A 15083-nucleotide genomic window follows, 5' to 3' on the forward strand; every position below is an offset into this window, starting at 1 on the left:
TTAAAGGGAACCGGGGGGGGGGGGGGGGAGCGATGCGAAACAAAAATATTGTTGAACTGTTTGACTGATGGGGATCGGCGCGGCGCGGCGGCTGGAAAAAAGCGCATCCCGAAGCCAGGCGAAGTGTGGAAGGTAACGCATAAAGCAAAGAGAAGAGCAAAAGTTAAATGAAGCAATCAGGGGGGTATAATTGATAGCCGGGACGCTGTAGCTCCGCAGCTCCTCGACACGGAGACGGCGTGCTTTTCGATACATCGATTCAACTCCCATTCGAACTTAGGAGGAAGGATCGATTAGGAGGGTCGCACCTTGACAATCGATTCGTCACCATAGGTTTAAACGGGGAACAATCGATATCTCATGATACGCGCTTCGCCACTGACGGCGACGGCGCGAAAATTACAGGGTAGCCTATCTGCCGGGGCTAGCCTCGATCTTATTATTCATTACGGCCTATTATTTCTAACACTTACTTCTCAATCCTCCCCCTCGCCCCCTCCCCCTCATCCCCCCATCCCCCGCCGCGGCTATCCTTCCACCGATCTCGCATTTTTCTCTGAATTTAGCTCCGGAGAGCACTGATTCGCAACTAATGGTCGACAACGACAGCACGTCTTCACTTTTCCCCCGATCAATCCCTGCCGCGCTGCCGTCCTTAAGGAGGAACAACGTATGGGCATTCTAATGTTACCAAACGCCCCCGTTAAAATATTTATTTCCGAAAAAAATTGTGAATGTTGTTCCTTGAAATTTTCAGAGCCGATGGATAGAATTGCGAACAAAAAACTTGGGAGAATTCAAAGGCATGAAATCAAAAATGTTTGCGAATAATTCGTTTTCTATCGGGAGAAATTTGGCAAGGCGCAGTTGCTTATACGGCGTTTCTTCTTAGCGCTGCAGCGCGGCTCTGTATGCATCGTCTAGACGATTAGACTGGAAGCTCAAATTGGCGGGATCCGTGTGATCCCTCGCGGTGGAGGGTTTGACATGGATATGTCCTACAGCAAGAAGCGTTTGATTCTTTCAGATCTTTTATATTACACTGAAAAAAAAATCGAGGTAAGGCAATTGTTCTGCGGTTTTTCGAACAGAAACAACTAGAGGAAAGGTAGCGATAAGGGCCAAAATCGGCCCACTCCCGGAACCTCGAGATTTTTTGAACTTTTGCAGGTTTTTTTCTTCTTTTTTTTTGATGACGTGGTTATGTTTACCAGAAACAAGAGGGAGAAATGGTGCTGGGTCCACATCATAGCGCGAGGAAAGCATAACCAAGAAATTCCAAAAAAATTTCAATATTCCAATGCAAGCTGCCTGAGCTGACAACTCTCCTCCCCTCAGTCTTGTACTGGTACTAAGAAGAGCAAAAAATTTGTTGGAATTTTTTGGCTTTGTTATCCTCGCGAAATGGTGTGGACCAAGCATCACTCCTCCATCTTGTTACACACAGTTCGGGCCATTTTGTTAGCGTGTTTTACAGAAATATTTGTGTGTAGGCAGTACTCGTACTTTCAAGCTTCAGGACGGAGGCCCAAACCTAAGTCCGAATGCCAATTTCCACGGAAATTCACGTTTTCCAGTGTTCCACATAAAATTTCATCCAATTTTAATCAAAGTTCAAATAGTTGTTGAGCTTTGGGTAAGTCGTCTGGGACCACTTGAAGCGTAAAATGCCTTGTTTCTTTGGATCCAGCATGAAATCTGAATAATTTTATGTGGCCCTGGTAAAAATTGGCAGTAGAGTCGGTGTTCCAAAATACCATAGACCTAAAGCCGGCTGTAAGCTTTCCAATAGCTTCTGTAGCCGGCTGTACAATTTCTTTTAGCCTTTTATAGCCGATGGCAGCTAAGCAACAGCCAGACGATTAAGTTTATGCTAAACGTTACTAAATACGGATACCAGGACTTAGTTAGTTTTTGGACTACCGCCCTCTTTTTGTGCCGTTGTATCTTGATTTATTTTGCGAGGAATGCTCCTTACTTTTGAAGGATGCCTGTCATTCTCAAAATGTTGGAGCGCCTTCAATTTCTTATGGTTCTGTGCAATACCTCTGGTGTGAAGTACTTGCTTCAGATGCCGTGGCACGCTGCGGCGCGGCGGGCCGGCAGAGAGCGCGAAACGCGCATTGGCGCCTACAAACCTAACAGGGATACTCCACGCATTGCGCAATGCGTGAAGTATTCCTGTTAGGTTTGTAGGCGCCAGTGCGTCGCCGCTCCGCTTTGTGTTGGGCTCTAATATTTAATCTTGCGGAGTCAGCGTTTTTCAACTCATGATTTTGAAATGGTCGCACACTCTGTATGGATTATTCTCATTTTAATTGATGAAAAAAAATATGTTTTAAAGGAAAATATAATGTGTGTTTTGTAAATGCTAAGGTAGTTCCGTATTAAACTTAATAATTTCCAAAGCACACGAATTTCTACACAATTTCTTATAGCCTTTTATAGCCAATGGCGATGAAGTGTAAAGCCCGGCGATAGGAACTATAGCCCGACCGTATCCTTTTTTATAGCTTCGTAAAGCCCGGCTATATGATTTGCTCCGCTTTCTACAGCCAGCTATATGATTTTCAATAGCCTTCTTTAGTCGGCTATGAGAACTCCTATGGTATTTTGAAACGCAGCTCCTATCGCCAATTGTTATCAGGGGGACCACCAAGGAACCGCAAATTTTAGTGGATTCTGGAGGACACTTTGGAAGATTTGGAAGAGGACTAAATATGTTTATTTTTGCGTTATTTGTTTTTAATTTCATCTTTAATAACGAAAAGCGCGGATGAAGATGCGAATACTTCCCTTTGCGATGTCTGTATTCACATTTTCAAGGCAGTGTAACTGCATCATTTGATAATTCCACGCACTGCTGTCATTCTTGACGTATTTTGTATTTACATACCTACCTATTTATTAATCTTTCTATGGCGGACGCTTTAAACAGTTGTTATCAATAATGTAACCTCATTACGATCCTGCAAAACTGCGGTCCATGCACCGCACAGGTTTAACTCGATTGCGCCCATTCATATTTCATCAAAATTGCACATCCTCCCTATGTGTCCGTATTCAAAAACGGCGCCCATCCCCCAAAAAACGGACGTTAAATCACAAGTGAGCGACTAATTTGATTAAAACTTAACTCGCTGCAATTTTGACTCAACGGGCGAGCGATTATTTTAAATATGGACGTTTGTTGTGAATAAATCCTTGATCTGTTTTCCGGGTCCCCCCTCATTTGGACGCGTTTATGCCAAAAGGAACTATGTGCATAGGATATGCGTAGAACATAGTTCCTTTTAGCATGAATACGTCCATTTGAGGTTTCGCTTGAGGGCGGAGGGGCGCGAATTAGGGTTGAAACCGCTGTTTGACATAAAAATGGGGGCGGTGGGCGAGGGGGTCGCCATGGGGGTGTACCGATTCGCGTGAAGGTTCTCCGGGGAATTTCGCGCAAATGCTGCCCCATTAGTGCGAGGCTCGTCCGACGATGATTTAAAGGATAAAAAGAGCAATTAAAGTTATAAATGACAGGATTAGCCATTGAAAACTGTCGCTAATTGCTGCCACCACGAGTGTGTAAAAAAAGTCGTGCGCGTGGAAAATATTTCATTTTGGAGTTGGAGGCCGGATTGCCAAACCGGCCACAACCCACACTTGACCACTCACGTTATAACTTGATTGTAAACTCAAATATAGTATTTTGTACGCCAGGTATTTCGAGTCTAATCAACAGTAAAGAGAGAAATTCCTACAGTGTTGTATTTCTAATACTTTTTATTCTTAAATGTAATGAAATTGTTTGTATTGTCATGTGGTAGGTAACATTGTTTGAATTTAAAAAAAAAAAAAAAGTACTTTGAGGGAGCAAAATACGACGGATTTAAAAATATACGTTTCGCTTGCTGCATTTGTTAAGAAATACCATGGTGGTAGGATAGTGCTGCTGAGATTGCAAAATTGCTGCACTTAAGTTGTTTAAAATCTAAAGGTAGGCAACCAGCAATACTTTGAAGTTGAAACATATCTACTAGTTCCGACAATGTAAGCTCCTTCGGGGGAAAGAGTAGGTATAATCTGCACATCAATCTTTTAGTTGCAAGAATCAAACGATTTTGTTGCAAGTTGTTGCAACCTCTGCTACTTGGGAGATGACTTGTTCCTCTTCAGAGAAAAATAGGAGCAGAGATTGTGAAACATCGCAATGGAGATTAGTGGTTTTGTACTTTAGCCATCGATAGGTATATAGGTTTCAAGGCCCGGGATAAAGGTCGAAGTTCAACAACTATTTTTGCGTTGAAATATTTTGTATCGACGTCGATTTTTTGACGGGAGAAGATTTTTGACTATTTAAACACAAAATCACTTCTGCAGCTCATTTTCTCCCCAAACGTGACTTTGTGCGCTTGGATTAGACTCGAACCTTGTGGTAATGATGACTTTATGGATAAATATTCGATAGGTCTTATTGCCAGCAAGCGCCGAGCATATTTTCAGCACACTGGAATAAAAAACACATTAGATCTAGAGTCCAGACTCTTAAAAAAACATCGAAAAGAAAAAATACTCTTGATTCAATCAGATTTAAGCTTAAATTAAGAACCAAGCCTCTTAATTTGAGCGGATTTCCTTTTGATTTAAGCAAAAATCTGATTGAATCAAGAGTATTTTTTCTTGTCAATGTTTTCAAGAGTCTGGACTCTAAATCCAATGTGTTTTTTTTTTTTTCCAGTGTACTTCACATTCACTGTTGCAAACCGAACATAACACTTATGGAAGCGCCTCTAATTGGCATCAATCACTTCGAAAGCTTCGACCGGGGGGGGGGGGGGGGGGGAGCCCGCCACAGCGCCCTCCCCCTCCCACGAGCTTGATTAAGTATATGATTAACGCATCGCGGGTTCACGACCAATCTACACTGTAGCGGAGCGGTTTTAAAAAAATCCGAAAAAGAGGATCCCCAAATTGCTAGGTGCATATGCGTCTACCGCGAACTCCCCCCCCCCCTCCCGCGCCGTCAATACGGGAGGGGGGGAGGCGACGGGGCGCGTATTTTTCGCACCTCATCCGCTACAAGACCGCACACGGAGCCCGGGCAATTAACGGTCTCCCATCAATCCTCGCCCCGCGCACTATCGTCGTCAACTATTTCGGGGGACTTCCCTCCCTCGACCCCCCGCCCCGGGGTCCACGAATCCGAAACCGCGTCTCCGAGGACGAGAAGTTATTTATTGCGCTTTCGAAGGGAGGGCGGGGGCGGGGGTTAAAAAAACCGCCTCGTCTTTCTTTTTGAGTTCATGAATTTTCCCCCGGCTCGGGCGCGGATCGCGGCTTCCTTCCCCGTTTAATAATGTCATAATATTATGTTTGAGACTTGTTTGACGGACTCGGGGTCTCTCAAACCCGACTCGGCTTAACGAGGCCGCGCTTAAGTGCCCGACGGAGAGCGGTCTCAGACCCGAAGAAGAGGTAGTAGAGGAGAGGAAGAGAGACGTAAGAGGAGAAGATAAAGGATAGGAGAAGAGGAAAAGAAGGAAGACTGAGGGACTGAGGAAAAGAAACTGCCGCTCCTCATTCTTCTTAATTCTCCTCTTTTTCCCATTCTCCTGCCTCCTCTTCGTCTATCTCTACCTCTTTGGTCTATTCTTCCTCTACTACCTCTTCTTCCTTTCCATATTTTAGTATCTCTTCCACCTCTTTTACATCTTATACCCTTTATACCTCTTTTTTTCTCCTTCCTCTCCTTCCTATTTTCCTCTCCTTTCTTTTCCTCCGTTTCTTCATCTTCTTCCTCTCTTCTCCGTACTCCTCGCCTTATTTTTCTTCTCCTTCTTCTTTTTCTTTTCTCTTTATCTCTTTCGTCTTCTCTTTTTTGGTTTCCTCCTCATCCCTTTTCTCTCTACCGCCTCTCTTTCCTCTCCTAGTTCCGCCTCTTCTCTTTCCATTCTCTCCATGTTCTCTACTCCTATCTTTCTTCCCCTGTCTCCTCATCATCCTCATATTCCTTTTTCAATGCTTCTTCTTAATTTCAATCTTCATCTTATCCCTTTTTCTTCTTCCTCTGCTTCTTTTCCTTATCCTTCTTGGTCTTCCTTTACTCCTTTGCGCCCCTCTCACGCGTTTCCCAATGCGCCCTCATCTGCTCATCTTACACATGCCTCAGGAATTGTAAGACCCGATTCCGTAATAATTTCGTTTGAGACTTGTTTGCTCCCCGGCCCCTCGTCACCTCGTGTTCCTGTTTGATGTCTCTGTGTCGACCGCCGCACAGTGGATCGAGTCAACAATAGAGGACGGTCATGAAATGTTTTACTAAAATTGCGAATTTCCATGTTTATTTCGTCAAATTTTAAAGTTCAAGGGGTGCTTTGAGAAGGAAATTTTACGAGGAAAGCAATGAAACCACTTTCAGAACCTCGAAATTGTGTATAAATGGAGTTATAAACTTTCAAAGTTTCCAAATGTTGTCCGTCCTCTCCTATTGACCCGACCCACTGTGCGTCGCTGTTCGCCGTGGGCGCGCGCGGGGCCCCCATTGTCACCCCGTCTTGTTACAGCTGCGTTTTATGGGCTCCACTCGCTAAGTGAGATTTCTTTGATTCCGGATTAGGCGCCGAAGAATAGGGGTGCCATTCATCAATTTTCTTATGAGAAATTGCTCGAGTTTTGCAATTTCATAGCTGAGCCTCTCCAAGAAACCATCAAACCTTCGTGCAGACTATGAGGAAACACTTTTCTTTCTCTCTTTCGCCTGCCTTCATCCCATTCTCCTCCCTGCCTCCATCATCTTTCCCCCACTCCAGCCTTCCTTTCTTCCTGTCCGCTGCACGGATAGGAAAGCCCAGTGGTAGCTAACAGATTATACGGCCATGTATGATTCTAATGAAATGTAGTAGCCAACGCAAAATTGTCGGCAGCGAGAATCTTAAAGAGTCTAGTAAATTATCACTTAGATATAGACATACTTGATTACGGTTAAAAGTTAGTTGAAAAAGTATCGGCAAAAGATAACTTACGAGTTGATTCTGGTACGCAGTGACCGCTGTGAATATAGTTTCTGGGTAAATAAACGTTTTGTATTCTTCTTGCTCTAAATCAACGATTGGCTGAGTCATTGTCGATTCAGTTCTTCTTAGTATATGCACGCGAGGTTGATATTTATGCATTGAGTTTAGCACCAACTGAAACAGAGGAAAGTGAATTTGCATTCAGGCTCATTTTTTTTCTCTCTAAGAGAAGACGTAGCATATGTATACAGAATTTACTGAATGTCTCTCGATACAAATCGATTTTTTTAGAACGTTTACCAATATTTTCTTTGAATTTTCCAGAGAATTTTAATCCTGCCCTTTCTACTTTTGTGCGTTTGAACATTTCAAGGAGAAATGCTCATCATTTTTCATGAAAATGAACATTTTGTTTAAAGGTAGGCAACATCTGGATTTTCATTCAACATTTCTCCCGAGATTGTCAGTGCAGTATGTCGAGTTGCTGATTTTCAAAATTTCCTTGAAACAACGAAACTGTGATCGGTGATCGCGCAAAATAGTATGACTTATCAACTGGACTCTTCTTGTCTTTATTAGGTTTGCCGAAAGTTACAGTTACTACATCACCGTTTTAAAAATCAAGTAAAAGTGTCGTGAAGTCTACTGGTATTAGTGTTCTCGTGTTTTAGTAGGATTAGATTCGATCACATTCGCAGCGCATGGCCCAAAGTCTCCAGAATGACTTGTGAAATAAAATGTGAATAAAAGTTCACATATGAGGGGCTTGGAGGACAAGGCGTATAAGTGCGGCTTTTGCTATTTCGAGAAATAAATGCTTTAAGTATTGAAATTACATAGATCCTTATGGCGGAACGAAATGTCAAACTGAATTTCTTGACTCTTAAAAATTGGAATTTGGGAGAGAATTTTTCACAGCATATGCATTATTTAAGACTAGTTTTACTTGACACCGTTAATATCTCAATGTTTACAAAATCTGCACATCTGAGCCTTGTCCTCCAGGCCCCGCATTTAAGGCATACGCAAGATGTCAAGATACATTTTGCAACTGTTTGTGACCGAATATAATGTTATTCGAGGCAACTTTTATCGGAATCAGCTAACAATGCTAGATTAAGCTGCCAGGGACCAAATACTGAATATCTCTCATTAGAACCCTGCCCACGAATATGCTCAATTAGCGTCCATGAAAAACTCAGCAAACCAGCAGTTAAGTAACATTATAAACTCGTGGAGAATCTGGCCATACTTTACACCAACATTACGCGCCATTTATTTTTTACGTTCACACTCACGCTCAGCTTCAGCCATTTCATGGAATAAATTAATACTATCACTATAATAATTCAAAACTTCAAACTTGAAATTGTTGCACGGAAGAACTGGACCGGCTAAAAATGCATCGTTTTAATTAAGCATTTAGCGTAATTAGTATTAATATTGGTTCAATTAACCTCTGGGATAATGTTCGCGGGATAAAATATTCCTACCGTGAGTGTAGCTCGAATGGGCTTTCTTAGCGTCATAATTATCACAACCCATTAAAAATGGCTTCCCACCCACAGAAGACTTAATTAAGGAAAAATATCAGTTAGCACTTGTGTTGGATCGACCTACAATTTTCTACGCTCATAATCCTAATAATATGAACTTTAAAATGCTGTATTACGAAGACGAGCCTTACGAGCTTAAACTAAAACTTTTACCAGACGCCTAATTGTCTACGGGTTTCATTTTAAAGAGTCGATGGAACTCTGCGGTTTTCAATAAAAGGGAAAAAAGGCTCTTGGCTCCTAGACTCTTTTTGAGGTTTACTCTCACAGTTAAATGGCTTTTCGGAAAAACGGCCCGTATCAAAAATCGTCATTGAAAAAAATGCATCTAAAGTTCTAATTATTATTTTCTGGCCAATGACGATGACTTGCATCGGAACTTGGGCACTTAGATCAAAGTTTATACACTCTAGAATGAAAAACGGTCATGAGTAAAACTTCAGATGCAATTTTCTCAAAACGCTAGTTTTATTTTTCCCCCGGAAAGCTGCTCAATTATATGTGGGTTATGAATGAGGGGCTTGGAGGACAAGGCGCATAACATCAGCTTTTGCTATTTTAAGATATACATATTTGAAGTTTCGAAATACATGGATCCTTATTGCGCGCGGACAGAAAGTTCAAACTGACTTTTTCATGAATAAAAATTAGGATTTGGGAGCGAATTTTTCACAGAATATGCATTATGACAAGTTTTACTTGAAATCTTTAAAATATCAATTTTTTCAAAAATTGCACTTGTGCGTCTTGTCCTCCAAGCTCCTCAAATGAAGGAGCGTTTTAAGTGTATCTCTACTGTAAAGTCACGGCTAGAACCTTTCCAGGATGAGAGAAATACTTGCTCGCCGTTAATGACATGCCCCAATTTAATGTGTCACTTTTTTTTTCAGTTTATTTGGCTTTTATTCCTGTTTATTTAGTAACTTAAGAATCTACAGTACAGCCATATATAGACATGTCGGGACATGCTGAGGTGAACAGCGTGACATAAGATAGAGGAGAATCCAATACGTTGAGTACATTATAATTTACGAACTCACTCTTACTTACTTACTTGCTTGCTCACTCGGCTAAATTAATGTAAGTAAAATTATCATGTACTCATCAGCGTATTTGCTCCTCCTTGTTTTTTTGTTTATCTATAGACATGAGTTTTTTAACATAGAGATTATAATTTCATTGTCAGTAGACATAAGGGGGATTTTGGCACATCCATGCTCCGACTTTCAAATTTCCAGAGATTAAGGTCGAGTGGAATCTGTTTCTAATAGTGTCACTTACATGTCCGTGTTTATCCATCTCGTTGTTGGTAAGTTTGACTTTTTCGAAGGACACATTTTGTTTAGTGAGTTGCTCGCCGGTGAAGGGCGAATCAGGATGTTGGTAGAGCCGAGGAGGAGCCGGCGGATCAGCCTTGCCGGCGACCAGCCACGAAGACCGATGGTAGGCGTACCTATACCGTTTGTTGTCCACTGGCACGATGTCCATCACCACCGCGTACCTCTGGTCCGGCCTTAAATTCCCGAAAGTCACTCGCACCGTCGGAAACATCCGCCTGCAACATGCGGAAAAAACACTTTTGATAACATTTGAACGAAAATTAAACGCACTTGTGGAAACAGTGGGTCTGCTAGAACCCTTTGATGGGGCAAAAAGACACAGAAAAAAAAGTGAAGTTGATTTGACGTTCTGGATGTAAAAAAAGTGAGCGTGAACTTATGAAATGCTGAATGGAGATGTTGCATGTGTGAGGAATTTGCGATTTGACTGATGATTCTTAGGTAAAATTTCGCGAGAAACACGATGGTGCCACTGGTTTTCTCTGAAATCAACTCCCAAGCTCAAAAAATGCTCTCAAGTTGAGGCCAAAATGGAGGGGATAGCCCACGCTATCCTAAGAGCCCACCTCTACATCAAGACAAACGATACCTCCTATATCCTCTTTGTCTATAGCTTTGTCTATCAATTTCAATAATCGGCCCGCTGCTCTACTTAAATTTTTCAAGTATAGCCCGGGGAGCGTAGTCTCGGGATTGGACCGCGTAGAAGCCAGGGGACTTACCCCTATTATTTCTCATACGCAGCAGCAGGATGCGAAAATCAGATGCGATATCAGGGGTGGCTGCGTCCGAGGGTAAAGACAAGACGATTAACTGCGGTGCAGGCGGGATGAGGCAGGGAGGGGTGGAGTGGGGGCTGGGGGGATGCGAGGGGGCTAACTTTGGGGCAATGGAGCAGTTAATTGTGAGGGCTGAGACGGGGCAGGTTTCTCGGGAGCTTCCAAAGCTCGAAGGTGGCGGACTGGGTGGCGGGCAGAGGGCCAAAGCCTACAGCCATGCTGAAAACGGTCCCGTCGTAAATCACCCGCCCCCCTGCCAAATCGCCCGAAAATCCCGGGAACCGTTGGGACGCGCTCAGGAAAAACATAGCACGAACACCTAGACGTTGCCGGGCTCCTGCAGATAAAAACATAAATTCTTGCTGATTTGCGCACACTTCCCTTCAAAATTTTCGTAGAATTTTAGTAGCAGTATGATCTAATTTTTGTGGAGAATACCAAAAAAATATATCCATAACTTTAAGTGAGAATAAATCTTTTTTTAGAAGAAACTTGGCAACGTTTAAATGTTCACCCGACGTTTTTACCTCAGTATTGCTACGTTGGGTTTTGGAAAATTCGGCATCTCGGTGTCGCGAAGATTATTTAATTCGCGAGTGGAGGGTGTGGATCTCGTTTATTCGAGGAAATAATTCGGTAGGCGGGTTCTTTTATTTCGCGTTCGGTTCGATACGGCAACATTGCGAGGTTGTTATTTATGTGAAGATTCGGAATGGACGCCCAAATGCTCGACGCCCGCCGTGCAGTGACGCTTACCTTAGCTCGCAAACGTATTGCCAAAATTTATACGTGCTGTTAACGAAGTCTGTTTGGTGGGACGTTTTCGCGTGAAAGGCAATCAGCGAGGTAGTGCTGGAAAAAGGCATGGGTGTTACTCGTGTAACAATTGTGGCAGAAAACGCGCAACTACATCTGTAACAAGACGTCTCAAATTTTTGCAGGTTTTTTATTTCAATTTGGTGACAGTGAGATTATCGGCGACATATTATCTGTCGATGGCTGCGTAAATCGCTTGGATACTCATACGTCGGATTTCTGATTCTGAAGATATCACCACAATAGAATTGACGTTGATAATCACGGAATTCACAAAACAACGTCTGCGCCTACTAAATGTCTGTGTTGCATAGTCGAAAAGAAGATGTTGCACTCACTTCAAGTGCGTTTACGGTAACGTTCACTGTGCAGAGGAACAATCAACTCGGGATGCATCTATTCGTGTTCGACGGATGTCCGTGTTGCATACTCGGAAAATTGTAGGCGAACCGACTTCCAATTCCTTCACACTCACATGCGCTACGTTCATCGAGTTCATGTCAGGGGCCTGGATGCATCTATTCATGCTCGACGGATGGCCGTGTTGCATATGTATAAAATTGAAGGCGTCTCGGGAGGCATAAACTCAGTATCACGCACGCGCATTTTTGAGACTCATGCTTCAAAACTATATCATAGTAAAGACATAATTTAATACAGATTTCTCAATCCATCAGTTTAAAATTCCTTGCAGTATCCATTAAGAGCAGTTCGTCCTATCGCGCTGTAGCTGTAATCTGTGACAGACCCATTCCTCTAATCAGACCCTCTCGTTAGATAAAATGAACCGAGTTTAGGAAAAACCACAAAGCACCACATCAAATCAAGCTTGAACCGAGAGCACGGAATTAGAAGTTCTTTTAAAGAAAATTGTTCAGGACAACGTGTAACGATTATTTTCTCGTTCAAAATATTTGTTCTCGACTTTCAATTTTGGACATGATAAAATTTTCCACTCCATGTTATTCAAAATGCAACTTAGTGGATTTCTGTTCAACTTGGTCCCGAACTGCCGCACAGTGGATTGAGTCAATGGGAGAGGTAGGACAAAGTTTGGAAACTTTAAAAGTTCATTACTCCGTTTTTAAAAAATTTTGAGGTCTTACAAAAAAATGGTTCCATTGGTTTTCTCGTAAAATTTTCATAGAGAATCGCCCCTCAAAAGGACTCTATGCACGGACCCCCCAAATGTGCCCGTTTCAAAAGTTAACGAAATTCATACCAGTGATAGAGGGGCACTTCCGGTCTCCAAATCCGGGGTTGGTTTAGTCCCCAGCCCCCGAGTGCGACGTTGCCATTTTTTAAAGTTGAAACATGTTAAACCCATAACTTTTGAGCAATTGAAGATACGAAGGTGCGGTTTGTTTGAGTCGATAGAACATAAAAAGAGCTATCATTTCGTATATAGTTTTCATCCATTGTTGCCAAATTTACCCAAAAATCGACACTTTTTCGATTTTTTCAAGGTGCAAAAATACGGTTAACCTAAAAAAGTCGGTATTGGGACACCACGTAGGAAAATAAAAAACACGCGTAATTAAAGCCCTTAATGTGAGCTTTCCAACGGTATATCGGTTTTTCCGGGAAACGATTCTATCGTGAGATACAGGCCTTCAAAGTCCGACTTGGCGTACTTTTTGGAGGTCCCGCGTCATTCGCACCTCAAAAAATTAGTATTGTGAACGCTGGTAAAAAAACGAAACTCACATGTAATGAAAGCTATTTATGTGAGCTTTTCAACGGTATATTGGTTTTTCCGGGGAAACGATTCTATCGCGAGATACAGGCCTTCAAAGACCGACTTGGCGTACTTTTTGAGGTCCCCCGTCATTCGCACCAAAAAAAATCAGTACTGCGCACGTCCATAGGAAAAAGAAAATTACACGTCATGAAAGCCCTTTGTATGGGCTTTCCAACGGTATATTGGCTTTTCCGGGGAAAAATTTGTGTCGCGAGATGCATGCCTTGAATGTTCGTTGTAGCGGTTCAGGTCCTATTGAATATTACATGAAACAGGGGAGTTCTTATCAAAGTAGGCTGCCGTTCATGCAGCGGCGAGCAGGGAGAGAAAGATGCAGATATGCAGAGAGAGATGCAGATATAGAGACGAACCTGACACATACTGCCAACTGTATATTACCAAATTTTAAACGAATATTAAACATAAAACTTCAATGGAATCTCAGAGACAACGGATCCATTTCTATGTATCATGTCTCCCCTATATAACACAATCCCTGAGATTGCGACTTTTTTCTTGCACCCTTTATGCGTTCTGAGTGTTTTCATTCACGTTCATTGTTTGACACCATCGATTTTTCCGAGGCAGGGAATCGATAAACAAGATCGAAAAATTGTCTATTTAGTTCCCTGTTTCATGTCTTATTTAATATGACCTGGGACTTGCACCATCACGATGGGCGAAGAAACAAGCCGCGCAGGGTACCTAAAAACCCCGCTACAGTGAACATTGAATGCATGTATCTCGCGACAAAACTGTTTCCCCGGAAAAGCCAATATACCGTTGGAAAGCCCATACAAAGGGCTTTCATGACATGTAATTTTCTTTTTCCTAAGGACGTGCGCAGTACTGATTTTTTTTGGTGCGAATGACGGGGGACCTCAAAAAGTACGCCAAGTCGGACTTTAAAGGCCTGTACCTCGCGATAGAATCGTTTCCTCGGAAAAACCGATATACCGTTGGAAAGCCCATACAAAGGACTTTCATTACATGTAATTTTCATTTTCCTATGGACGTGCGCAGTACTGATTTTTTTTGGTGCGAATGACGGGGGACCTCAAAAAGTACGCCAAGTCGGACTTTAAAGGCCTGTACCTCGCGATAGAATCGTTTCCTCGGAAAAACCGATATACCGTTGGAAAGCCCATACAAAGGACTTTCATTACATGTAATTTTCATTTTCCTATGGACGTGCGCAGTACTGATTTTTTGAGGTGCGAATGACGGGGGACCTCAAAAAGTACGCCAAGTCGGACTTTGAAGGCCTGTATCTCGCGATAGAATCGTTTCCCCAGAAAAACCAATATACCGTTGAAAAGCTCACATAAATAGCTTTCATTACATGTGAGTTTCGTTTTTTTACCAGCGTTCACAATACTAATTTTTTGAGGTGCGAATGACGCGGGACCTCCAAAAAGTACGCCAAGTCGGACTTTGAAGGCCTGTATCTCACGATAGAATCGTTTCCCCGGAAAAACCGATATACCGTTGGAAAGCTCACATTAAGGGCTTTAATTACGCGTGTTTTTTATTTTCCTACGTGGTGTCCCAATACCGACTTTTTTAGGTTAACCGTATTTTTGCACCTTGAAAAAATCGAAAAAGTGTCGATTTTTGGGTAAATTTGGCAACAATGGATGAAAACTATATACGAAATGATAGCTCTTTTTATGTTCTATCGACTCAAACAAACCGCACCTTCGTATCTTCAATTGCTCAAAAGTTATGGGGTTTAACATGTTTCAACTTTAAAAAATGGCAACGTCGCACTCGGGGGGCTGGGGACTAAACCAACCCCGGATTTGGAGACCGGAAGTGCCTCTCTATCACTGGTATGAATTTCGTTAACT

The 15083-nt window shown here is 42.5% G+C and overlaps 1 protein-coding gene across 1 annotated transcript in view; it reads right to left on the reverse strand.

Moving 5' to 3' along the window:
• Positions 1–15083, reverse strand: part of LOC109029692 (T-box protein H15) — an 86949-nt gene that overhangs the window by 29409 nt on the left and 42457 nt on the right. The window contains exons 4-5 of the mRNA XM_019040274.2: positions 9839–10112; positions 7011–7175 (exon numbers count right to left, since the gene is read on the reverse strand). Of these exons, the coding sequence (XP_018895819.2) occupies positions 7011–7175; positions 9839–10112 (439 nt within the window). The remainder of the gene's footprint in view (positions 1–7010; positions 7176–9838; positions 10113–15083) is intronic.

Source organism: Bemisia tabaci, chromosome 7 (genome assembly GCF_918797505.1).
Source record: "Bemisia tabaci chromosome 7, PGI_BMITA_v3".
Classification (NCBI taxonomy): Eukaryota; Metazoa; Arthropoda; class Insecta; order Hemiptera; family Aleyrodidae; genus Bemisia; species Bemisia tabaci.